Source organism: Aquila chrysaetos, chromosome 16, assembly GCF_900496995.4.
Source record: "Aquila chrysaetos chrysaetos chromosome 16, bAquChr1.4, whole genome shotgun sequence".
Classification (NCBI taxonomy): Eukaryota; Metazoa; Chordata; class Aves; order Accipitriformes; family Accipitridae; genus Aquila; species Aquila chrysaetos.
Genome location: NC_044019.1, coordinates 26,995,327 through 27,023,033, shown reverse-complemented (window position 1 = coordinate 27,023,033; position 27,707 = coordinate 26,995,327). Strand labels below are relative to the sequence as shown.

Sequence of the window (27,707 nt, the reverse complement as noted above, 5' to 3'; positions counted from 1 at the left end):
GTAGTAATGTTTTCTTTGATTTTTAACCAGATAATCCCAAAATTCACAATAAATTTGGGACTTCCATCGGCCTCCTTTCCCCTCCCCTGCCTTATGTTCCTCATCCAGGAAAGATGTCGGGGCATCTAATCTGACAACCTTAAAAAGCAGCTAACGTGCATATTACTCCCAGTCTCCCAGGTAAAATATTAAACCTGTTTAAAAAAAAGATTTTTGTTTAGTCCCTAAATGCTGCAAATGGGAGGGAATGAACCTGTTGTAGGGTCTCATGGTAAAGTAAACAGCGAGAGGAACTGGCACTAAGAATTTGAGCTGGGATGAGTTGTCCCTGAGTTGAGAGATGTATTTTCTTTCTGCAGGCCTGAACATACTTTAAACTGAAGGAAAGAACATTAATAAAAAGGGTAGTGTGATGCCAAGGAGAAATATATTTGCAGTGTGTGGATTAATTTAGAAAGCAGATGTAAGCCCTGGTAACATTACAAGAAGTATAAAATCCAGTTAAATAAAATCTCATTTTAATTTTGCCAAGGAAGATAACTCTACAAAATAGGAGGACCCAAATCACATGATGCATAGCTTGTGCCTGGTGATGGCAGCTGGCCGAATTCAGAGACAAGGCTACGTGATGAAAGTCTAAATCAGTGTAATTTATACCTTTATTCTCTATCCCTTGACATGCAATTGAAAGCAACAGCAACTGAGATTTTAATAGGTTCATAGGAATTTAGCAGCCAGATTCAGCACTGATGTACGAGGAGGCGTGAAAGCAATTCCATACATTAGTGTAATTCTAAGGGAGTCTAAATTAGTAACAAACATGGAACTAAAAGATACAAATCATCATTTAATTAAGATATAAATCATCGCTTAAATGCTTTTAAACTCACTCTTAATGCCTGGCATAGTGATTTAGTAGTCCCTTTTATTATGTCTGAATCTGACCCATTAACTCTACTTTGACACATTCACAGATGAAAATACCCAAGCAACTTGCTTTCCTCCAGTTATTTCCTTTGAAAGCAATTCATGGGACTTTAGCAAAGAAAGTATTTGCCAAGGTCAACAGATCATAACCGCTCCACATCAGAATAAAACTTAATAGAAATGATTTATTAGACTAGCTCAGATTTCAGTGGTAAGTTTCTCAGAAATTTAAGTGCTATGAATGATCCGGTTCCTAACCAAATAATTTAGAGGTTTCTTGAGGCAAGACGATTCCTTGCAAAATACTGCAGAGGGAGCTCGAAGCCTGGGAGTGTTTCAACCTGAGCATTTCGACTTTATGGTCTTCGCTGGAGGAGCAGGGCAAAGAGAGAAAAAAACCGATTCATTTCTGCCGGGCCTTCAGTGAGGAGTTGCTCACCAGGACATTCAGGCAACAAACACCCATTTAGAGACTGTGGACACGAACGGCGAAGCCCGTGGCTGCCTTTTGCGAGGCCTGTGCGCCGTCATGTTATGTGAATAAACGTGGGGTGGCTGAAAGTTTGCTTGAGAGGGTTCATGACTTACTAAACAGCTGCTTTAAAAAGCGGTATATTAATCCACATGCCCTGAATAGTAAACGTTTTGGTAAAATGTATGTGGCTGTACTGAACCACAGGTGACTGAGATGAGTTTGCCTGGAAACTTTGGAAGATGCTTTGTGTTTTCCAGCCAAGGCAACCTACATTTCTGGCTGGCCCGTCTTCTTTGCTCTAGCATCATACTCTGATCTGCTATGGGGCTGTGGAAATGTCTGACAGTTTCTGCAGGCGCTGCAATCTCTCTGATGTAATCTGATTTGCTATTAGCGCTCATTAACAAGTATACGAGTTGCTGAGTCCACCTTTGATGACTGTTTTCTCTATTACTGTCAAGCAACTTACTCTTGATATGACAAATAGCTTTCTGTAAATATTAATAGCTTGCCTCCTCTTTTCAGCCAGCCCCTTTTCTCTAACAAGGGATGTGCTTGCAGCTTGCTGTTGACACACTAGTACTAGTTTCAGTCTAGCGATTTCAGATGCTGATTGCAACATAGCTACTCCAGCACAGTTCATGGCACGCTCAAATCAGAGATGGTAACGCAGATATTCAAAGAAACTCTACATTGGTAGAGTTTCTGGTGTTAATACATGTATTCTTCTTCTTTGCTTTTGTTCTGAGCTACATACCTACTGCTTGTACATACTTTGCTTACCTTTGATAAGTTTTAAAGCTTAAATCGCTGCTGTTAGTCAGTCCTGTTGCATGAGGTAAAGCTCTGCTCCCGGGTTTGTAAGGTGCAAAGGATGTGCTTCTGTAGGACTTCCTGCACGGTTTTACAGAGCAGAGAGACGTGACTCAATGGATCAGGACTATATCTCGACAGACTTGATGGTGTAGTTGCTTTAAATAATATGTGGGATGAAGAGATAGTCAATACGTATCTTCAGAAGCGGGAGCTGGAATCAAGTCAAGGAGAGCTTGCTGGTCTGCTGCTGTTTCTTTACAAGCTGCTTAATGGTACTTATTAAATTGGCTGCGCTGATTGTCCAGGGGAAGGTAGAATTGCCAAAGGGGTATTTTTTTTCTTTTTTTAGCAAGGGGAAGGAAAAAGGGGAATATTCATACAGCGGAGGTGGCATCAAAATTCAAAGCATTCCGTTGTGATAAGAGAAATCTATATGCTGATGCACACCCTGCAGGTGGAAGGCACGGTGCTTTCAAAAGCTCCATAGCTAGAGAGGGGGGTACTCTTGCCTTTTTGACGGAGTAATGAGAAACATGATGGGATACAGTTTCTAGTTGCCTGAGTCCATAGAAACTGGAGTATTTAGGAGGTACAGTGTTTTTAAATGAAGCGGCTTTGATAACTTTTGTAATTTATCAGTGAATTCAATCACAAATAACCCAGGGTGAATTTAAAATTCTCATCCCTGACAGTTCTGAGACACAGGTTGGACAAACTTCTTGGCATAGACTAAATATATTTAATCCTGTCTCAGTGCTGAGAAATTGTTTCTCTTTTGAGGTCCAGTCAATTGTACACTTCTTTTATTATAACTGCCATTCTCTCTCAAGGGAATTAGGAGCATCTCAGTTTTTCTTTGCTTTCCTTCAAGATAAGAGCAGTATTAAAAAAATGCAAACCCCTCCCTGCTAGCTGAATTGGGCAATAACAGGGTTTTTGTTTGTTTGCTTGCTTGCTTTTTTACTCCCACGGTGAATAAACTGATTTCCATAAAATTTCTTAATGTACTTATTCAATGCCTCTCATTTGTTGTTTGCAAAATCCTACAATGTACATTTTCAGAAAAGACAAGACAGTTTCTGCATTTTCTTTTTGAATGAATTGATCTGTCCATGTTTCTTTTGTCAGATATTACCTCTCTGTTGCTATAACATCTAGCGTAGAAAGAAGTGCTCTAGTGAAGAAACTACTTGTGAAGAGACTTAGGATTCTAGGAGAAAACTGTCTGTGACAAAAAGGCCTATAAGAAATGTCAAATTATTGTGGGTTGAAAGAGAGAAAATTAGAAGCAGAGTGTGGGAAAAGTAAATAAGTATTGAAAAGAAAGTGAACTCCAGCATGAATAGGTTGTATACAGATAAAAGATCTGGCCAAGTAACAACAACAACAAGCAATAAGTTGTTAACAGATGCTTGAACTTAATATTGAAACAGAAGAAGTGTTGATATAATTCTGTTGATATAGTTCTGTTGTGTTATTGTTGGCAGAAGAAGTTAGTTTAACTTTAGGGGCAGGGTAAATTATAGACTTTTGTTTATTTTCTCCCGCTAAAAACCTCTGACTTGGCCTTTTACCTATTTTTGTAGTGAATTTTCATCATACCATGTAAGTATGAAATAATTCAGACAAACATTTCACATGTCAATAAAGCTATGTGTATATATTAGACCAGCACATTTCATTCCTCTAAACCGTATTTATTACTTAAGCTCTGCAACATCAATTTTGCACTTGGAAAAACAGACGAGCAGAGAAAACAGAAAATGAGGGTTGTCTGCACAGGAATGTCATTGTGAAATAAGCCAGGGAGGAAATAAAAAAACTCCCCAAATAGCAGTGAATTATCATGAGATCTCTTTTTGGGCCCTTTCTATTTCTATTCTATTTGGTCTCTGCTGGAACTAGACTAAGCTGACCTGTAGAGCACTGAAAGCGTCTGCTCTCTGACGGTTACCTTAGAATCGCCATGTGAGGCAGCTATTCTGAGCAATTTCCTCCTGAAGATAAACCTACAGCAGAATATGATACAGAGATGCCAAATCTCGTATTAACTTACGCTGAGGCATGTCCACATACCTGTCTTCTGCAGTGCTGCACAAAGATACCGGTGTGGGTCTGAAGGCGAAATATCTCCCTTAGGGTGGTGAAGAGCCACTGAACTTAAGTCATTTGCGAGGCCAACGCTCGCTCCGACCCATTGACTCTCAAACCCATACTGGGGACCCTGCCCCATTGCGCAGTGGTGGGCTCTGTGACTGGTTGAGAATGAACCAAACGAAGTTAAGATAAGAACGGGAAGTTGGTATTCATCCAGGGAAATAATCCAGCGGTTCTGATTGCCAGGCTTGAAAACTAATACTAATTAATTTCTGAAGAGTATACACATTTGTTCTTTGTTTTCCTGAGATGCTGTATTGCCAGTTCCCAAATAAAAAACATGAAAAAGTAAATACTTACCACATTAAGATTTATTTTCTTGGATAGAAAATAAACAGAGGTGTTTTTCTTTGGTCTCCTTCTCTGCATTGGAAAATACAATATTCTGAGCAGCTATAAAAAACGTTAGGGTAACTTAATTTTTTTTTTTTTTTTTTTTTTTTTTTTTTTTCAGAAAATGGATCAATTTTGCACTAGTTTGCACCACTTGGAAGTATTTCTTACAAGCATGCAAATAGTCCTGTACCACAGGACTTCATTCTCCCACCTAAGGAAAGGGGTGTTTTCCCCTTTTCTTACTGAGTACAGCAGTACTCAATTGCCTGCTACAGAGCATTGCAGTTGAAAAAGTAGCAGCAGGGATTTATTTTTTTTATCTGTGAATATTCCAGCTCTAATCTCTTCTGCATTAACAGACCCTGCTTTGGACCTGGTCATTGTCACGAACGTGGTGTGAAAAATGTAACCTTTTTCGTGGCCATGTCTCTGCATCCAGCCTGCAGAATGGCCACAGACCAGAAAATATCTAAATGGGCCTCTAAATGTCTCCCAAAGTTGCTAAAATCTCACTTTAATAAATATAAATGAATGAGCCTGGCCACACTTGCTTGATTTCTCAGTTAAACTCAGGTGTTGTGAGCTCACTACAGTGAGTGGAGATAATGACAAACCAAGAGGGGGGATACATTTCCTAAAAACAAGTATTACCTTAGATATCTGTGATTGGCAGTAGAATTACTCATTAGAGTAAAGATCAGTGGATATTTGTTCTTCCCTCCAAGAATGTGCCAATACATTATTTTCCGTCTGAGTCATTATCTCACCATCCTTGAAGTTGGAAGGTGTAAGTTTTTTTTCAAATCCGATTAGCAAGGGAGTGCCTTGTCTGCTCAAACACAGTACAGTTATTATCCAGAGCGCTCATTTCCTTTTAAAACGTGAATAGTTTTATGCAACCATTAAGTGACACAGGATATGACTAGGTTAGTTACTCATAGGGATTTAGATACAATAAATAAGAAAGTAAATCTGGTTTCGTCATCCCCCTCCTTTGATTGTTGGGGCGGGGGGGAAGTATTATTTTCTGCTCTCTAAAGAAACACTTTAATTTGAGCTAGTCTGCAGTGTTATAGTCAGAACCAGATACAAGTTAGTCTTAAGCCACAATTTGGAGTTCATTTTCGTACACAAACATAATGGAAACTTGTTGCATTTATTCCCAGAGATGAAAAGTCTATGAAGGAGTGTGACTTACTGAGAGAAGCATGGATTAGTATAATACAATATATAGCATTTATATATTTTCCTTTCAGTCTGTAAACTTTAGAAGAAGTAAGGAAGTTATACACACTCCAGCTTTGTCTGCCTACCCTCAAAAAATTCACGTACTGCATTTTCTTTTTTCTTGAGCTGCTCTTGTTCAGATATACAACTGAAATTAAATGACTTGCAACCTAAGATCAGAGCCAAGCTCACCCTCTCTTGTTTCTCAAATATACACATAAACATACAGCTTTGCTGTTATTCACCAATTTTGGAGTGAGGCTTTTTAAAGCAGAAGTAGCCTGTATTACATCTTTGCCAAGTACCTGAACCTGGAAGTGATTAACTGTCATTTCTTATCCATGAGAAGACCCAGAGATGATTACCAGCTTAGATCTACAGCTCTTTTTGGACAGAGCTAAAAGACAAGCATCATAAAGATGCGGAGAAATTTGGATTCAGAAGTAAAACTAAAAAAAGACAGAAGTGACGAGGTTTAGCAGAATTTCAGAACTGTCCGTTCTACTTTAGCTCTTTGAAGCCAGGAAGAAGATGTAGCTGAAATTCACATTAATTTACTCTCAGGACTTTCACTGTTCCTTCCCTGCTCCCAACTACCTCCCACTCCCAACAGTGCCTGAGTAGAGTGAAATACCTAAATAACTCTAGGAGTGTGGCCCAGAATCCACCAGATTGCAGAGCCGTTTCGTTAAGCACACCATCTCTTGCTGACCTCAGAGGTCATGCAGTAAACCTGGAGTAGTCTAGCCTGCTAAAATTTATTACTTTCCTACTTAATGGTTAATCACTTATAATTACCTATCTTCTTTACCTACAGATGTATTTTGAAGATTAATACATTAAGAAATGTGAGCTGCTCATCTAATTACATGCTCCTACCAGGACAGATGGGAATTCCATGCTCGTGAGCACTGTGCCATGATGATGCAACGCTGCTGTCTCGGTCCAAAGCAGGCAGCACAGGCAGATCGGCCACTTACCTGCACATCGCCTTTGGGGCTTGAGAGACCTACCTGCTACGGAACCAAAGGGCTTGTACCAACTGGGACCCAACTTCAGTGTCGGCAGCTGTGTGAGAGTTTATAAATCGTTCTGATCAACGTTAAAAATAAGTGTGTTCCTACAGGAACTGTTTATTTTTGATTGCTGAGGATCATGGTATTATTTGCGATTCAGCACATCAGTGGAGAAGGCATAGTCACCAGGCCCTCACTGATGCTGGAGAGGTCTTCTCTTTCTTACTCTGTTTTCATCCATTTCCTTCCAAAGGACCAAAGCCTTCCAGCTTTCATCTGAACACAAGACCAACAGTATTGCACTGCTTGGCAGGATGAGATTGCACATCACAACAAAAACATTGGCAAAGGCTACCTGATAACCTACTTACAAGATGGCCTCATCTTAGGAAGCGATCCTTTTTCCAGAAAAGCAGCTTCTGTGGCTGATCTGCCAGCTAACTTGGATCTGAGAACATCAGCCTTTTCTTCCTCCCTTCCCTATCGGCACCTTTTCCCTAGCCTCCATCTCTTATATTTCAACTAGAGAAGATGGGAACTCTTTTTTCATTTAGAAGTAGAAACAGGGAATAACCTTTTCTTCTGCTCTAAGAAAGATTGCTTAACTACCTGCATTTAACTCTTGCTCTGAAAAACAGACTTTGTTACACTTTTAAGTTTGTTCAGCACAAGCACTCTGCTAAATATTTTGTGTTTTGATTCTTTTTCTCATGAGCATCGGGGTAGATGCATTTCCATTTTGGCATGAATTTTCTCACACAGGTGGTACTAAGCAAGGTGAAAGCTATGACCTCAAAACTTTCGAACTTGTGTAACTAAGTCCACATGACTCTGTCATGCCTTTCATTTTCTGAGCCTTTACCTCGTGGAAGCTAGCACAACAGCGTGCACAACTCTTTTCTGCTCACACAACTCATCTGCATCAATATATTTTGGCTTTAGCTGACACTCTGGGTTATAAAAGTACCATACAGTAAGTGCCACAAATTTTTATTATAAGTGGAACCAATCATTCAATAAGCAATGCTCAGTCTCATGCAAAGTATGCTGCAGTCAAAGGGAATCAAAGGAAATATTTTCTTTGGCTTCAGGTGGCCTCGAATCAGGCGGCATGTATGGTACTAAAAATTAAGGAAGAGCTTAAAATTAAAAAGAAGCCACATTAATAGTTAGCTGCTTCTTCAGAAAGGCCTGTTGGGTAAAAAAAGAACTTTGGTTTTTCTCTGCTGTACTAAAAATGGCATATTGTGTTTGGTCATGGAATAAATAGTACTCAAATGTGCAAAGAATTGAACCAGAGTTTGAATGGAAGCCATATAAATTTTAAGACACGGTTTCTTCAGGGGCAAAAGGAAAAAGAGTTGTTTACTCTGAAGACTTCCTAGGAAAATATAAATGGACTCAAGTGATCTACAAAACTTCAGGAGAGTTCAGACTCCTGAGGTAACAAGATGAAAAGTAAACTCTTTTATTATTGCTTATTGGAAATCACAACAGCCAAAAAGATCATTAACCGCTCAGGACCAGAGAGCACTGAGGGTTTAAAAATAGAAACGTGTCTGTGCCTTGACTTGAGACTTATTCACCCTTAAGTTATTTAAGACTGCAAAATATTTGTAAGACAGTATCTTAGAAACACAATGACATGGAAATTCAGAAGATTCAGACTCGGACTGTCAACACAATAGGGTGGGTATGATTTCCTCCTCAGATACACCGACTGAAGTTGTGTCTTTGCCACAAACTGGGTAGCAAAAAGCAAACAGCATGTTTTAGTAATGGTTCAAAAATGGTCTACACAGCCAGTTCCAGCTGTAGTCTTTCCTACTATTGTCTGCATTTGCTCGTGGACCAAGTATAATGATTTTCCTGTTTAATACATTGATACAATGGGTTTTGGCTTTTTTTTTTTTTTCCTTTGATCAAAGCAAAATGGGGTTTTGTAGTTACAGTTTTGTGGCAGAAGCATGCCAAAACCAGGCTGAATGCACGTCGTGGAGATAGTCAAATCAATACAGAATTCAGCTGTATTTGTATGAATACAAGTATTGCTATCTTTCATCAATCCTGGCCCATATGGTAGCTGTGAGTCACGTCGAGGTATTTTCAGTTATTTCTTGGTCACTTCCAGATCCCTGCTTCTCCGTATCAACTTTCTTTTTTTTCCCCTCTTCCAGTGAATCTTTACTAGCATAATCCTGCCTCAGATTTGCTATTGGTAAAAACAAAACTTGTTTCTACTTGCATCACAGATATGAAAAAAAAATTTCATGAAAAGTACCACAAATGTAGTGCAAACCTTTTTCTGGAAGGCATTAACTTCTATCTAATGAGCTCCTATCTACTATTTTGTCTTTAAGAAATGACAAAACCAAACCAGTTACCAACGAGGCAGTGATTTACCTGCTTCTGGTTTTCATATCCATTATCTCAGAACAGAATTCCCACCTTCTAACTAAATTTCATTAGTTAGAGCATTAATATTTTCTGGTTAGAAAGGGAGAATTGGTGTGAAGGCTCATGCTTTGCCTTCTCACAGAACAGGTAAATGGGAGGAGGAGAAAAAATTGGAAACGGCAAGTCAGGTTCTGAGCCCAGCTTTGCTTGCACAGGTCCCACAAGGCAATAAAAATGGGATGTACACAGTGTAGTGTTTCTGCTTCCTCAGCTACTTCCCTTCAGAGCTGCATTGAGCAAGACACAGTCCAAGAAATCCCCGAGTTTCATTCCTTTAGTTTTACCATTTCATTTTTTTCTTAATAATGAATACATTTTTCAATTTAAATGAACAAACCAAATAGCATTCTTCCTCGTTACGAGCCCATTTCAAATGTCTTAGGGAAGGCTCTTACATGTTACGTTCTGCTAAATGCCAAAGACTAAAATCAGAAGAAAATTAAAGCTCCCAGGCTAAGATCCATCACTTGATATTCAAAGTCTATGGTGCAGCCGTCTACGTCTGCGCTAGAAGGCAAACATCCCTTTGTGCTCTCAGAGACAGATGCATCTTAGGTGGGATTTGCTTAATCTCAAAGTGGGTGTCTAACGCAGCTGAACACAAGATTTACCTTTGACGTTGTTAGGAAGGTGTCTATAAATGAAGTAGTCAATACCTGCAAGCAAATCTCAGTTTTGGCCTCTGCTGTCTGAGTACACAAGGAGCACTGGAAAGGGCATCGCAGATCCAGTTTTAGGCAAACTGTAACACAAATTATTGTATTTCTCAAATCTAACAGTACTCATAGTTGCACACTCAGAGCACAAGGAGGATTGGGAACAGACCCTGTCCCACAGGAGAAACTCTTGCATATTTAAGTTTATTTCAAATAAGTGTTCAAAGAAAAAAAAAAAAAACGAACTAAAACAGATTTAGTATATATTTGCTTTTCTTAAAAAATGATTCCATGAAAGAGTTTTATAGTTATCTAAGTAGTAATACAGTTTTTATATACAAAATTCCATTTCAAACAATTTACTGTACAAAAGAAAGTATAAGCAACTGTTACTATTTCATGATTTCAGCAAATAATGAAAAATTCTCATAAGTATGTGTTCAGGATATAGTTCTACCATTTACAGGAATGTCAGTATTAAGCTGGGAATACTTTCGGATAAGTATTTACAGATGAAATTCCCTTCAAAGAAGTTCCCCTAAGATTTCTCTTCAGAATAGGCAGTTCACGTTTGACTTTCTTCTGGATCTTTTGGGCTACCAAGGAATGAGAGGAAGAACACTTTTCAACACAATGTATGGACAGAATTCTGCTTGATTTATTCCCACTCACAGTCCTATTGCAGTCAGCGGGCCTGATCTGGTAAACACTTATTACCAGGCATAATGCTTATTGCGTGAATAAATCAGGCAGGATTTGGCCCTACAGTAGTAAGCTATCATAAGTTACAAATTCTAAAAATAGTGACATTCCTGCAAGTCAAAATACAACAGAAACAATAGTTAACAAAATATAAGCCCTTTATTAATAAAAATCTTTGGTTGGATCAATATTTTAAATAAGCTTCAAGAATATTTGGTTAATACCATTTTCTTTCTTCCACATAATTTCTTTTCTGGTACCTTCTTTGGAGAGACTACAGAAAAATATCAAGTTTATCACATACTTTAAAACAAATAAATATATCAAAAGCTAAATATGGCATATTTTTTAAGTTCTAGCATTAATCTTTAAATTAGTTTGGCAAAGAAAAAAGAAAAGGAAAAAAGAAATAACTAACTTCTCTTGAAAACAGTCTTTTGACGTTTGGTTTTGTAACAAACCATACAGTAGTTAGACTTTAAAGAAATCTTTCATTTTTATTTTATTTTTCAGTTTTATATTTGTAATGCAAGTGCCATGGACAAGACAAAGCAATAAAAGAAACGAGGTTAATTGCACCAATATTATTTGGAAGTGCAGTTTATCGTTTGACAAAGCAAAACTAAAATGTACTATGCTTAAAAAGAGTGGTACTGATGGGATTTAGCTAGGCATCGTAAGTAAGGATTTTAGACTTATACTTCAAGGAAGCTCCTTGTACAAAAGATAGAGTATTTTAAGACAAAAGAAAAGTCCTGTAACTAACTGAAGGTCTGGTCCTGTAGCCCCAGTGCAGGCAAAACTTCCACTGAAGACAGTAAGTGGGACATGTTTTGGATTTACTCCTCCAGCACAGCCTCTGGGAAATGCCATTCAACAGCAGAAAGTCTGCAGGGGCAACTGGCTGTGAAAAAACGGGTGCAGACTCCTTTCTCCTGCAGAGGATCGAGGGCTACAGAGAAAAACCCGGCTGAGAAAGGCATGTGCTAAAACAACAGGAAAAAGGGAATTTCCTAGCAACAACAGTGTCTGAGTACTAGGCAGGGCAGTGTGAGTCAACTGGAGCTCTACGTGTGCTCGTTAATTCAGGGCATTTAACAAAATGCTCTGTGATCATCTACCTGCTGGGAGGATCTCCGAAACGGAGCTGCCGCTGCCTGGCCGTGAGCAAGGAGCCGCCGGGGCACTGCTCAAACACACCTGATGCACCCTGGGGCACTGAGGTAGCTTCATCCACATCAGTCGTACATCGGTAAAAAAAAGGACTTTTCCAGATTCACTTTTCTGATGTTTCTGAAGAGAGCAGTGCCCCGGTGAAGGTCTCGGGTACACGGCAGATTGCCACGAGAGCCCCACGCACCTGTGTGACTCTAAAGCTCGGCGGGAGCTCCGCTTGTTTCAGCCCTGCAGGTTCCAACAGAGGTGTCTGCCAGCAGAGCTAAACCCTATATCTTGGAAAGCAAGTCAGTCCGGTAGGCTTTACGTGGTTTCTCTCCTGCCAAAAGGAATACCAGGGCACACTCTAAAGCTGATTTTGCATATACGTTATCTAGTTACCCCACGGACCTCCAAGCCTGGGGTTCCCAAAGTATTTTAAATTAGTAGTATTACTATTACTTAAAATTTACCTTTATTTAGTTAGTTAATTAATAGGCTAAGGTCAAATTCTCAGAGAATATCTCTATCAAGACATACTAAGTACCTGCATTTATCAATGCACACCAACGTCAATAGTGTTATCTATCAATGAAATATAAAAATTCCCTGCATTACTGCTTGTGCAAAAGAAAAAACAACAACATTATCAGAAATAGAATGTGGTCCTCCATATTTGTAAGAAGAGCATTTCTCACAAAGATGGGAGCGAAATGGCAGCACATCCTTCAACATGCACCAGGTTGTCCATTAATCGAGTCCTGCCCTTTACGCGATGGCTTGTGTATCAGTGGAATGCCCCGACATACTCAACTCCCTCCTCTTCTATACGTCAAGAGGATATGAATGGCAGGAGGACAAGCTCCCACTGTGGCTCCTGGAGAGTCTGGGGCTGTGATTGTTACAGTTTTCACCTTTTTTCTTGTCCTTGTCTTTCCAGGTTTCTAGCATTTGCAGCTTCCCTTGCTCTTCTCTCATGAAGACCTCCACCATGAGAACTTTCTCTTTATGAATCTGCTGACTAATGTCCTTGGGAATGTCTGGGATAATCCAGTCAACAAAGTCACTCATAAACATGACCAAGTTCTGAAAATGAAATTGTGAGAAAATGTCAGCAAGGTCAAATGAAAGGATGACTGTAGGCGAAGGGGCCATTTTTGGTGTACTTGGGAAGGAAGAATGAAGAAAGGACAGTATTTGAGTTGGGTTCAACTGCATGTCACGAGCCTGGTACTGAGCCAAATTCACCTCAACTTCTTGCTCGTGCTAGAAATAGAGAAAAATGGCAGACACAGATCTCTATGATTTCTGTACAAATACTGTCACAGCCACGTAGAAATCCAAAGGAAATATTGTCATTGATAAATGGCTTACGAGTTTTACATCAGAAAGGCAGAAGCAAATAACAAGAGGTAAAATGATGAAAGTTAGTGAAATAGATTCCAATGAAACGCGTCTGATTTAAAAATAAGGTCTTTCACAGAAAGATACATATTTTGTCCAAAAAAAAAAAAAATGAATAAAAGTTTTGAAACAAGTTGTTTAGATAAGGCAGACTTAAAACACTTGTGTCACAATAACCAGCACCACTGCTGTGATCAAATAATGTCATTTAGTGAAAAATGACAAGATTTTGCCTTCTTGTTCAGAAGCGAGTAAAACTAACTGGGAAAATTTTGGAAATTTCATTTCTTGGCTAGGTCTAGAAATGATTTTGGATGAAATTTATGCTGCTTTAGTGAATTTGTTGATATCCTACTGGAGAAATTGGTGGGACCCAATTAGTATCAGCCTTGTGCTTTGCTGCTCACTAAGGTCTTTAAGTTGCTTCTGTGTCAAACCAGTTGAGGGAATCCCTGGGGATGAATTTTTCCACTGAGGATATATCTGGGCCTGGGTGGGGGGGAGGAAGAGGGTGAATGAGGACGGGCAAATTTCTTTGCTTTTCCATGAAACAGCTGAGAAAGAAAAAGAGTTATCGTATTTCTTCAGCTACATAAGGCAAGCTACCTTTGGAAATAAGTTATTAGGCCAAAGAAAATATCTTCTTTCTCATATAAAAAGTGCCTGCAGTAGAACCTACCTGGAAAACTATCACAAATGCTAATCTTGCTGCTAGGACAGCCCAGAAATCCTTTGAAATGTCATACTTGTTTTCAGACCAGGGGGGTTCTCGATAATCTTTGTATCTGCAAAACAAGACTCAGTACATCAGTGATGTCATTCACAAATTTTAGCACCATGAGGAATTAATACCAAAGTGCCAAACAGTAAATCGAACCATTTAAAAGCAAGTTCACTATTACAGCATTATGCTGTGTTAACCTCTCAGAAACAAGACACAAGGCAAGACTCCCACAGCCTTCAAGTTTTACTCAAAATTAAAGGTCTTCAATCTTAATACCCTCTGATTAGTACAAATAATATAAATTCTGCATAAAGACAGAGTAAACTACACAGCTCAAATAATTTATTTTAAGATTGGTAAAAAAAACCAAAACAAACCTATATATTTTTCAGACTAATTTTAAAGACAAAAATCCTGATCTCAGATCCATAGAGTGTGTTATGCTAGCTAAATTTTGCCATATAGAGAGAAGGTGAGAATTTTGCCTTAGCTATGGCTTACAGAAAAATCTATGACCTAATCAACAACAACTTGTTAGAAATAGGACCAAGAAAAATATATTAAATTTAAAACCACAGCTTCCTGTCAATATTTTGAAAGAATTAGGGCTCCATATTTTCAAATGATTTAAAAGTCCCTGGGTTATGGAAGAAATGATGAGATGGGAAGAAGAAAGAGGCTGTGACTTGAAAGCAAATAAACCTGGCATTTTTGTACTCGGCCATGACACTAACACTTCCGTTCTGTAAGTTCTGTGCTAAAAACCTGTTTGCCAACCTCGTTTATCCTGAGCCCAAAGATCACCAGAAGGAAACCAGGAGAAAGTACAAGCAAGCAAAGCTAATACATATGCAATTTTTGTTGTTTTTTTCTTTCATCTCAGGGTGATTTTTCTGTTTAGCAGCCATTTCAGCAGATTAACGTGCACTATTCAAATTTATAAGGAATATAAATTAAAAAAAAATGCAATTATACAGGTGGTTTTTTTTCCTGGCCAGTTTGTGTAATTTTTTAGTATATGTATACCAAAGTCATCTTTCTTTCTTTTTCTCCCCTGGTATGCCTCTTCCCTCCCTCCTTGTTCTCCTCTTCCTTTTTTTACCCCCATTGTCCCCCTTCCAGTTTTGCTGATCTAAGTGCTTTCACTGTTGTATTTGGCTTTGGTCTCCAATCCTAAGCATTAAAACATTTGTTTTGAAGATGATGCATATCTAAGGAAGCCTAGGCAAAGCATGCACTTCACCACTGACCTAGATTGCTTCATAAGCTGAAATATGCAACAATAATTTTCCTTTAAAAATGAAAAGAATATGTAGAAATTGTTACAGCCATGCAGATTTCCTGTACGATGACAATTTAAGTAGGTCTTAAGTTCCAGTGCAGATAAGGATACTACAACTCTCATCAGGAATAGGTATAGAAACTGGACAAAAAAGAGAGGTGTACTGTGAAGTCATGGTCATTATATCAATAGCATGTGATACAACAACATGACATCAGAGTAACATCACTTTGTTCCCTTAAAGCATCATTGTGCTGTTTATCATTATTTATCTCCTTTCCTGAGAAAGGGAATACATAATAATAAAAATCTCTGCATGGACAAACACTGAATTTAACAACGCTAATCTCTATTTCCCAAAATAAGCAATACTACATATTCAGGTTTTGCGGTTGCTTAATAGGTAAGCCAAGACGTTCAAGGCAATGGATCCATCTGATAGAAAAGGCTACCAAGGTGCTAAAAAAGGATTGAAAATGCAAGGGCATGTAAAACTTTGTCCCATTCTTAGTCAGCTGTGAAAATACTTAAAGGTAGTTATCACTCAAGAGAGTACCTGCATATCTGAACCTCGTAGCCAAGATCCATGGGGTCGTTTGGAGCTGTTCCTGCTTGAAAATCGCTGACATTAAAAGAAGATAGTGTATGGTTCACGAAGCCATGCATGGTGCCATTCTCACTGTACATATACAGGTACACGAGGCGTGGAATGAAGTCGGATGTGAATGAGATCACAAATGCCTAAGCCATAAGAGTAAAGAGTGAGCGCAATATTCAGGCAGTGGTTAAGTTAATAATATCCTCAAGTATGTCTCGCCCAAACAATTCACGCAACTAGGGGACAGCTTCAGAAAACAAGGGGGGACGCTGCAGCCCACGGGGCCCTAAAAATGGAGTATTCACTGCTGCAACAAGGTAGTATTTACTGCTTACTCTTCCGAGTTGCAGAATATTAGATGGAGTAGTTCCACACCGACTGAGATTTCTACGTGGATAACAACTTGAACTCCCCAGAGAATGAAGCGGCCGTACCCCCCAGCACCAGAGGAAAGCAAAACACGGCGCTGCTTCCCTGTGCCCCAGTCACAGCTTGTCCCTGATGCATTGTATAAGGTCGAGCTGATGGATTTCCAAGTATTTTTGTGTTCTGCAAACAACTGACAGTGAATTGACTCTTTAAATTCTCATTGCATTGCAAAAGGCCATTAATTGTACTTTTTTTAACGCCATCAAGATAAAAGGATGAGCAGACCGAGCCAAGTTTTATTTTTATGGTCACAAAAATTGCTTTTTATTTGGTTATTTAAAAAGGTTTTCTAAAAAAGTCATACACAAAATGCAAGACAGCCAATTCGGCTGAGTTCTTTATAACTTTAGCCTTTCTCATTTATCATTATTATGAAACATTCTCACTGGCATAAATCTCATGTACATGTGGAACAAACACAGTACAAAATGTTTTACTTATTTTATGATAAAGGGGGTAGCACATAGATCAAAGAGGGAAAAATAACACTGGATAATGATGAAGAGAGACTACATGGAAGAAAAGAGAAAAAAATAGAGAAATTATTTCCAAAGGAAAAGAGGAGAAATGGTAAAGACAAATTAAGGCAGCATACCAAATAACCAAAAGAATGGTTTGACCATAGCACAACAGACACCTGTGGGCAAAGTGAAGGGATTTCCAGTCTCGATAATGGCAAAAAACCCGAGAGGGCCCGTGGACACGTGGCCGTAAGCCCTACACGGCCCTTGCTTTGCTGCATTGCAAACATGTTTTCAGCTTGTCATTCAGGTTTTTTTTTCATCTTTCCCCAGGTGGGGTGCAATGAAGATCATCATTGTGGATGTCTATTCATATAGAATATAAGTACATAAATGAACCTACTAAGGAGAGCTAAAATTTTCTAAGGGCTGGGATGTTCACTGTTGAAGTAAACAAAAATATTTTCATGATTTTCAGAGCTATCTGAGTGAGAGCAATGCAGTTCGAGGCCAGATTTTCAATGGAGGGACACTGCACTCCGATGAGCTGAGCTAATTCACACCTAGTTGACTACTGGACCCTAAACAGATTTTAGCATTGAAATTAAAAAGTACATCATGTTAGTGATAGTATTTCAAAAGAGCAAAAGTAAGCAGCTGTGGTCGTATTTGTTTAAAGGGCAAAACTGTTTTATGAAAACATTCTGGAAAAAAGCTGCAATGATTACTATTTTATATTATTGCTTCTACTATCGCAACTTTAAAATAAACACTGCATCTGATTATCTTAATATTTCAGAAAATTTCTAAATCATATACTTTCACTTGATTTTAAGGGATTTATGCTGAAATAAAACTAATGGAGCAGAATGGAAAAGCCAGCCTATTGAATTCAAATTTTATTCATGCCGAATTACTTACATTTATTATGACAGCAAGCTTTCCAATACCTCTGAGGATATTATACCAGATTCCTAAGGAAGAAGACCAACATGTAAATTGAGGTTGAATTAGATCAATTGCATTTTTAGTTAACAGTGTTAGGAGTACTTAAGGCTCTGCCGAGCTAGTTATATTTTAAATAAAAAATGAACAAATTATAAGAGATTAATTTAATGACCTGTAAGCAAAGGGAGCCCAACTCTGTCTTCCAAAGCTATGTTTAGGCACCTAATTTTTAGGTTTTAAGCTAAAAGCTTCTTTGAGGAAGAGGAAGGCAAGTGTGAGACAGAGGAATGCCAGCATAGGTAGAAAAGAAAACCACGAAATTTCATTCAAACTTCTCAAATGCTTGAGGAGAATAAGAAAGCTACAGATAGGGAGCAGGAACCTCCACACACGTGGTGCAGAACATACCAGTCTACCAGCTTTAAGGATCTACTGGAATCTGTTTCTACACCTTCTCATCACTATTGATCCTACCTCAGTTTCAAGAAAGCAAAGCTCCGGTGGAGCCACTCGATGGGATTTTTCCATTTGCATCTGGAAACCGCACAGACACAGGTTTCCTCAGTGTGGGCTCTGTGCATTCAAAATATAATACCAACTGACCCCAGACTGACTCGGGTTCAACCCCTCTGGATTTAGGCTGAGGATGATGCATGAAGTCCCACAGCTCTGCCCCTTCCCCATCTCCAGATCCCATTCCTCATGGAAGGGCTTCTCGGAAGCCTAGATAAAGTCTTGGTTTCGTGTATGTGGCCGTGCACCCTTGTGCCCGGCCTCTCTGACCGTCTCCTCGTCATTAGCGACAGCTTGGAAATTTCTCCTTAGTTGAAGTACTCAAACTGCAAGATTCAGTCTTGACGGAAAAATCCAGGGCCGCTACCAGATCCGTGTGGTTACGGCCGTGATGAGCCACTCTCCTATTCTGGGTCTGAAGAGGAAGGAAGATGTAGGAGGCTTTACACAGGGTGACAGCCCTGGAAGACTCCTCCAACCTGGCTGAACTTTAGGAAGAGATATTATAGTATCAGTGGAAGCAGAGATAGACCTCTGTTTGCTGCCAGTGGTTACCCACTGCCTTTAGCAGGTAGGACCTTCTCCCTTTCCCAATTCTGCTGATGCCGCCCCTAAAAACTTGTCTGGTTTGTCTGTGGCCATCTCGTGGTCTCTGACTTTGGGATGTCTCTGAAAGAAGTGGGGTTCTTTCACCCACAGGAGTGGGACTGAATTGCAATTAACAGCCTCTCAAAAACAGAACCAAAAAACCCCCCAAAACCAAAAACACAAACCCCAACAACACCCCCCCAGTATCTCCACCAGCAACCTTAGCCCGCAGCATCAAATGAGCCAGCCACAAAACACCCCAAAAGCAGTGTCATGGTAAAGCCAATAGCATGACAAAATACGATGTGTTCTTCAACTCTAGGACGATCCTAGGGCACACGGATGAGCCCGAGGAAAAACTCAGCTTGTTCATTCAATACCAGAATCAACACCAAGTTTGGTAACATCATAAACTTCTCTGCTCTTGCTGACTCGCTCTGTAATACGAACAATTATTTTAATGACCTTTTTACTTGTAAGTAACCAACATTTGGGAGAAATAGCTTCCTCATTACATATATCCGTAGCTGTTAGCTCCCCGCAGTAAGGGGAGGACCGGTCTGTTGTCACCATACAACCGCAGAGCCCAGTTCCAGCTAGATTCACTGCAACTTTCAAGCTTCACCCTTCCTGCATTCATGCTGAGTAGGGACGAAGGGATACATTTACCCACAGACTTTTGAGTCTCCGCTCATTCCCAAGTGTATTTCTCCAGCCCCTTCCAGAGTTATTAAATGCAGAAATTTTTGCTTCTGCAAGAAAACTGCATTGCCAGGAAAAACTGTTGATGTGCACAACCATGCAAGATATTTTGCTATTGTATTGATCATTTTGATTTGAAAAGTGATATTGTTTACTTAATAAAATATTCATCTGAAATTAAAGCTCTGGTCTTTCTATTTTAAAAGTAAAGCCTCGATAAGGTATGACAGTTCACAGTTAAGCCACAGTCTAATGTTTTGAATTTTCCTATAAATATCTCCCTGTTAATGAAACTAACTCAGCATAATAATATCCTGCCATCAATCTGGGAATAAACAAACAGGGATAACAATAGCAACGTGCACTTACCTATATCCTTCGCTCTGACTGCTACCGGTCTCCTCAGCTCAGTAACAAATTTTTTTGCATCTAGACGGATTTCAATGATGTTGTTCAACAAAGCAAACAAAGGTGCCAGCGGGAAGGATGCAACGAACAAAGTTACAAACCCAAACTGAATAACTGAAAAGAAAAAGCAACCATTTCAATGGCTGTGGTCAGTATTTATCGAATGTATGCATCCTTGTGTCAGTGCCATCCCCCCAGTTTCTAACAACACATGTTGGGAGACTAAATCCCATTTTCTGCATCAGGCACAGAGCCTGACCGCTGCTCCATTTTGGCACTGAAGGACCAGTTGCTCCACTTGCAAAAGGCAAGGCAAAGTAACCAGAAGGATGGGGAAGCTCCTAAAATAATTTTGCCATGGCTAGGCTGGCACAGGAGTGATCTGAAGGAGTGGGATTACAGCAGCGACCGCGTTAGCTCTACATAAACTTGCCATGCTCCACGCGGCAGGTTTTTAGCCCTCACTAATCCCACTGGAAGCTTTCTCTTCTGAAGTGTAGAAACTTACGGCCTTTGAAAAGGACACGTCTGATTCTCTGCCTTTACTGGGAATAACTTGCTTCCTACAATCTGGGATCATATTTGCTTTTGTACCCATCCTAGTACTGTCAGAGCCCCATCTTTCTCCTCCTCTGTTACTTCCAAATGCTGATCTCACTAACTGCATCTTTTCTTATTTTTAGGAACTGACAGCATGACCTCATAGTTTGTACCATTAAATTTCAATCTGTTTCAACTACTCCAAACATCAAGGTCATCAGATATTCTAATTCACCTCCGCATTTACTGGGCATGCCAATTTTTGGTATTAGTATACTTCATTATCCTTTACCACTATTTTTGCCTAATCATTCCTTAAAATGCTAAATAAAGTTGCTCTTTTAAGACAGATCCTTCAGGAATGTCTGACACTGTAGCAAACAGCATTGTCAAACAGTTCTCAGCCTCTCCAAGACTGAAAGTAGGAAAAGAAATGTGGTTGTACAGCTGCAGCAATGTAGAGCTGACATCCAGTGCTTAATTTCCATATCACTCACTCAACATAATACATTACTTGGAAAAAAAATAATATGTGTGATCTGTCTGGTACAACCTGGTCTACAGGCACAGATGCCTCTCAAAAGATTTAGTCCAGATTTCAGAAAACAGAAAAAATCTGGTGTGAGAATATGCAGCGGAAATTGTCAAATCTGAATTAAGTAACTTATTTCCAATGTAGGGTGCAACTGATGATAAAATATGCCTCATAATCTCAAGTTTATGCCATTTAATCATTTGCATTTGAAACTTGACACTGACATGTCACACAGCTTGAAAGAAAATATCTAAATATACAGTGCTAAAGGGCTCATGAACAGCAGAGAGCACAATTCATCCCTGTGGCAGCCAGTGGTTGGCTGAAACATGCTTCAGTCCGAGACTATACACTTAATTATTAAGTTATGCCTCATATCCACTGTCCACCAAATCTGCAGTTGAAAAACCTCAGCTCTCCATCCCAATTAGTCAGAATAATTATGGTTTCAAATGCCTTCTTTCCACCTCACTCACTCATTTCCATATATTCAGGGGTAAGTCCAGCGAAAGGCTCCAGGTTATAGTCCACTTCATAACGTTGCTTTTTCTTCATGTGCTCTTCATGGTCTAAAGAACGCCGACGCTTTAATTTCATGTATCGTATAAATTTCTTCATTTTTCTGGGGGAAATGGAAATGATTCAGTTAGCATGCCATTCTGGTCACAGTGCCCATTTTTCAGTTATTTTACATTAACAGACACCATAAGGTCCATACGTATTTTCATCAAAACTGCGCAAGAGCCACAATACCCTAAAAGTATCAGGGATCAGCATATACAGGTACCGAAACACGGTTATAATCGAATCACATGTTCAGTATTACACCTCTTGCTAACCAGTAGGAAAGCAATAGATTGCCTAACACTTTTCAAAGACATCTGCATTGCTGGATGCAGTTGCGGCGAGGCTGCAGGTATTTGCAATACAGCAGACCCAGGCTTACTGCAAAAATCATGCAGGTAGCCTATGAACCACGTTCACGTCAAGGGGCAGCGGATACACAGTGTATTCCATGCATCATAAAAAACACGCATTTAAAAAAAAAACCCAGCCCCAAAAGTCACTACTTACGGGATGCCAATCTCAAATAAATTGTTCTGAATCAGCTGCTTGCCCAACATGATAATACTGAGCTGGATACACAACTCCATTAGGCAACCGCCTGGAGCACACTAGGGTGGACAGAGGAAACGTCAGTCAGAACATCTGCTGCATCCCTGTGGTAGGGGCAGATGGAGCTCCCAACCCAACGTGATCACAGACAGGTAAAAATGCAATTACCTCTTCCATTCGGAAAGAATGGAAAATATAGACGTAGTCTCCTGGACGTCCAACAAATCTAGGGCACAATGGTTAGAATTATAAGCTTTGTATGTATTTTATCCTTTTTATATTTGAATCCTAAAGTAATTTATGTCAACCTCTATGCCTTTGAGTGGGACCACCTAACGTTTGGTCCTGAAAAAGTGAATGAGAATAATTATCTTTGGTTTTGTTTTGAAGAGTAAGTCCTTTTTACTGAGTAAACAACTCAATAAAACCGCAAGTCTTGTGTCCTACAATATTGTAGGCGCATCTTGGCAGAAATCCTCTAAGGTAATCCTCATTTCTGTTGCGTTAGCTGGAACATGCCACACGGAGTATTTATTTTAGCCTTGTGCTTTCATGCTGGTTGCAAGAAGAGGGATGATAGTTGCTATGATCTGAAGTTAAGAGCGGTAAATAGACAATGGTAAATAGCCTGACGGGGGATTGTATCTGAACATACAAAGTTATCTTAACAAAATGGCTTTAACAAATTTGAAACGGCAGAGTACCAGGTCCCTGCTTTATTCCATGAGACTGCAGAGTTTTTGGGTCAATACTGAGGAGCTTTTAAACCAGATTTACTTTATCGTCCAACTATGGTCTTAGCTCAGCTACAGCTGTCTCATAAGCAACAAGTCGAAACCCTGAACAGCCTTTTGCATTACTCACCGGCCTTTGAAGAAAGCAACGTAGAAAATGGGTGTGTAGGCATTGACAAATTTCAGCAAGAAAGCCTTGAAAATCAGCCGCTCTTCAAAATTCTTGTCAGTTTTTGGCACCTCTGGAACCAATGTGACATGGATAAGAAACATTAAGGAATTATCCTACCTGGAACATTTCAAGATATTATACATGTGGACTTTGGAAAAGATCAGCCATCTTTTAAACAAAGAGGTATATATTTATAGCTATATATATATATACACACACATAAAAAAGCAATATGGCCTCACTGAGGTCAGTGGTCAACCTGCTGAGGATCCCACCATTCAGATGTGTTACAACAGTAATTCTAATTTCCTTCCACATCTGGCTGACCTCCATGACAATCACTTGCAGATGGACAAGAACTTATCTGAAAAAGATTTCTGGACCTTCTGTCACTGATGATTTTTGGAAATGATTCAAAAAATTTTTTTCTACAGTGGTTTTTTGCACTCAACAATTTTGCATTTCTCGACAAGTCTTATGCCAATTAAAAAATTGCAGAAAAAGAAAATAGTAATTGTGTGATACATAAGAGTGAAGCTCAAGATTAGGTATAGGAATTTCTGCTGTATCCTCGTCACCCATAACTGGATTAGTGATTAGCACTACCACTGCTGAAAGAAAAACTTTAAAAATAAAGCCAAATCCATGTGCATTTTGATATTTGTAAGTAGCTGGTTAGAATTTTAGCCGCACATTTGAATTTCCTGGGTTTGCTCACCACTTTGAAGTTAATCATGAAAGCCAGTCATCTGGCTCCTCTCATTTAAAATTGCTCTAGCAAATATCAGTTGAGGATTTAAACCTACCGATCTGAGTTAGCCACCTTGCGATGCAGCCGTACACTTCGTCCAGGATGATGATGACAACCAAATTGATAATGACTGCGGTGGCAGTGACGGTGACCCTGACGCTTGACCGGCCCGAGGGAGTCGAACTGATTGCTAGTGCCGCTGCAGTTGAGATCCTGTATATGATGACTCCAAACACTATAGCGAACGTCAGCCCAACCTGCAAGTAAGAACAGCACAGCCTCTTATGAAAGATTTAACTATAAATACTTTGCTTGGGACTTAGCAATGTCCTTAAAAATGGGCCACATCCCAAGTCCACCCAATTCTGCATCAAGGCTCCCAGTCACTTTGATGAACTGTGGAAAAAGATCCTCTTTTGCTAGTAATTTGATCATCACATGAAAAAATTGATACAATGATGCCACAATCACATGCAAAAGGCTTTTTTTTAAAGGCACCTAAATGTAAACTACTTGCTTATATTACAAGTATTAGCAGGCTTCCTTTCAGCCCTAACAGCAACAGCATATATGCATGGGTTTGCTTTATTATAAAAGAAAGCCAGGGCTGAAGCAGAGAGGAGTATTTCAGCTTAAGTCTGCACACAAGCCTTTAAACACCCTACACAGGTTCACTCTGCTGTCATAATCCCAAACTGAAATTAAATCTGAATAAATCAACGTACTTCCTGGCAATGTAAAGGTGCACAAAATCTTACTCAATTTTTCATTGCTTAAATAGAGGAATAATTTAAAAATGTGATTCTTATAAGGTACTGATTCTTCAGCTGAGAAGATCAGATTTACTGCACTTCCATTCTCTGAAAACACAGATATTAAAAAAAACCCCAACATCAAACCATAATCCCTATCCCCCGCTAAAAAAAATGCTGCGTTAGTCCAGTATATTCTACCTTTGGAAAGGGCTTAAGCTTTTTTATTCATCTGCCAATCTGTTCCATGTCTTGAGTCATTATTATTTCCTTCAAAATTTGTTTTAAATGCTGATGCTTTATCAGAAAATGGAAAAAGGCTGTTCTTATAATTATTTTACCTTTTTCTTGAAATAAGTGCTCTGTTTGCAATTCTCCTGTCAGAGGGTATAACCCCAAATTTGACTGATGCGTTAAAAATCCTTGCAATCAGGATTGCAATTGGCCACCTCATTTCTTTCAAAGAAGTTTGGTATAAAAATGAGGCCGTTCTCTACTTCCTGACTATTTTCCGAGAGGACTCTCTGTACTTTTTAAGTTTTGTCCCATCAATGGTGCTGGTAATTTCCATGTCCGCACCCTCATTTTTCCCCTACCCTATTTAGGTACTCTTATTTCTTTACTGCAGAGAGAGAGCAAAGTAGAAATCCAAGCTCTTGAAAAGATTTTAGATTATAAAACAATAAAATGCTTGAATTTTTTCACCGGGGAAAAGCCATTGCGAATCAAATCAATCTGATGAAGTCTGTCACTGTTTCACTAACTTCTCTATCACTTCTGTTCTAGACAATGACTCGGTAACATAAATTTCAGTTTTTTCCGGGTTATGCTTACCATGAAGATAATGCCAACAAAATTGGTTAAATAGGCTGGAAAACGATCCTTCCATGTCAGCTTTTCTTTATCTGTCTAAAATTTGGGGAGAAAAAAGGGTACATTTAATAAAGATGGAGTGTGTGATTTTGCACATGTGGCAAAAACAGAGAGGGGGAAGAAAAGGCTCGCAAATACACAACCAGTTAGAAGATGCAAAACCACAGTGTTTACAGTTACAATTCCACACAGGCAAATTGTTTACTCCGTATCTAGGTTCAAATTGGTCAAGCGCCTGCACTGCGAGTATAAATAAACCAGATTTTTCTGTATACTTTTTGAAGGAAACATGCAAATAGGCTGTCATAAACCATGAAGTAAGATCTCTCTTACTGTTAAATATTTTCTTTTGCTTTCCCTAGAAAAATTCTCCTTCTTCCCCTCTCCCTCCCCAGTTAAGATTTGCAGCTTTGCATTTGCACCACTGGTTCCACTGATTAAGTACGTGACTGAGCGACTCCAAGATGAACGCACAGTTGACAGGGAAGGTCTTGTTTTGGTGTGTATTAAGACTTGAAATTCCTTCAATGTGAGTGATTTTTAACTACCTGACTATCCACGTGGTATTCAATGGACCACGCCAATAGGAGTTAAGATGCACATGTATAATAACTCTTTATTGGATACCCTAAATCCAGTCAACCAGGTATTGCCTGAACTTGGCTATAAAAATTTCATTTAGAACAGTATTGCTCATCTAGAGTCCTTGATAAACTCTGATGCCGGGAATTGTTTCTAAACACCAGAAAATAAACAACAAAAGGCACATTACGTAAGATGATGCACACGTTATAATGAACGTAAAAATATTAATCAAATTCTATTTTTATTACATGCACGTTGTCTCAAGGAAGTGCAAGCAACTCTTTCAACACACGGCCCATGCTCCACTGCAAAACGTAACATCAGTCCAGGACGGTAAATCTAAGATTAGCCATGCAGTGCCATTCCCAATGCATAGAAACAGTGTCCCAAAGAGTGCGGAAGAAACAAGGGGAGGGAGGGGAAGAAACCCAGAACTGAATGTGAATATTAAACAAAGGTTCAACAGCCAAAAACAAATTGATTTGTGTCTTCCATAATTACTCATAATTTGAGTTTCTTCATAAGTTTGAATAAAAAGAACCAATTTCACCCCAGCCATGACTGTCTTAACTCTTTTTCTCCATTTGTTTGCTGTCTCTTCTGGAAAATACCGATGCTTCTGATGGCAGTCAAAGGAAACAAAAAAAGGATCGGGCAATATAGCATTACAAAGCACTGCTAAATTAATCTATATACTCTCTACTGACTCAGTGTACATAGCAGTTTAGCCACAAGTGAATGCTCTGTTAGTTTGCTTAAGGCTTTGTGTTTCAGCTCTAGGTTAATAAAACAACAACAACAAAAGACAAATTCTTGCCCCAAATCCTGGGGTAGATCAAGCGATCCTGCAAAGGATATTCCCTTTATAGTTTAGGATTGTGCCATTCTTTTTCCATTATGATGTATAAAGACTGTCCAAAAAGTTTTTCCTTTAAAAAATATTTTTTTTTAGTTGGACTTCTCTTGAAAAAATAAGAGCAATTTCTGGTTTAGCTTTAGTTTTTTTTTCTTTAAGAAGAAACACAACTCTTTCAACAACTGTTGAATTTGAACTTTAACACTCTAGATCCCAATGAAAGATAATTACCAAGTCTTTCAGAAAAAACTCCTTTTCTCACGTTTCCCAAATTAGTAACATCCAAATTGAACAGAGCCCAGAAAGTTATAAATAGTCTGGTTAAAAAAAAAAATAAAAATCCTCTCTTAATTGCTAAGCTTTCATACTCCAATATTTGGAGGCCACCATTCATCAATTGTCCGATTCCCTTACAGTCTTCTACATTTAAGATCTGAATTCCTAATATACCCAAAGGTACAGCGAGTCACAGGTTTTTAACAGAATACAACAAAGTCTGTATTTGAACATTGTTTATCCAGCACATAAGAGGGCAGCAACCCAAATTCTTTCTCTTCTGCAAGGGATTTTAAAGCGGTGCTGCGAGTAAGGTATCGCCTATGACACTGAACCACTTACTTACGCTCGGCATCCTATAGATTAATGGGAACGTACCACCGTCAGCTTTGTAGCATATTTTAAGTGGGGCCCAACAGTACTTGAGTTACTCAAGTATAAGCACATGACAATATCGGACACATTTAGTTTGACGCCAGTCCAATCTATCCAATGTTTCTTAAAGCGTATTTCACGTTAATGTGGTTATTGCAGTT

General features: G+C 39.1%; 1 protein-coding gene across 4 annotated transcripts in view; it reads right to left on the bottom strand.

Annotated features, from left to right (window-relative positions):
* Positions 1-10,322: 10,322 nt before the first annotated feature.
* Positions 10,323-27,707, bottom strand: part of ANO1 (anoctamin 1) — an 83,069-nt gene continuing 65,684 nt past the window's right edge. For all 4 annotated transcript variants that reach the window (XM_030039544.2, XM_030039546.2, XM_030039548.2 and 1 more), the window contains 11 exons: positions 25,416-25,490; positions 23,885-24,086; positions 23,037-23,148; positions 22,341-22,398; positions 22,131-22,231; positions 21,533-21,678; positions 19,943-20,095; positions 17,744-17,796; positions 15,891-16,075; positions 14,008-14,113; positions 10,323-13,010 (listed from right to left, as the gene is read on the bottom strand). In XM_030039544.2, coding sequence (XP_029895404.1) covers positions 12,750-13,010; positions 14,008-14,113; positions 15,891-16,075; positions 17,744-17,796; positions 19,943-20,095; positions 21,533-21,678; positions 22,131-22,231; positions 22,341-22,398; positions 23,037-23,148; positions 23,885-24,086; positions 25,416-25,490 — 1,452 coding nt within the window. In that variant the 3' untranslated portion in view covers positions 10,323-12,749. The remainder of the gene's footprint in view (positions 13,011-14,007; positions 14,114-15,890; positions 16,076-17,743; positions 17,797-19,942; positions 20,096-21,532; positions 21,679-22,130; positions 22,232-22,340; positions 22,399-23,036; positions 23,149-23,884; positions 24,087-25,415; positions 25,491-27,707) is intronic.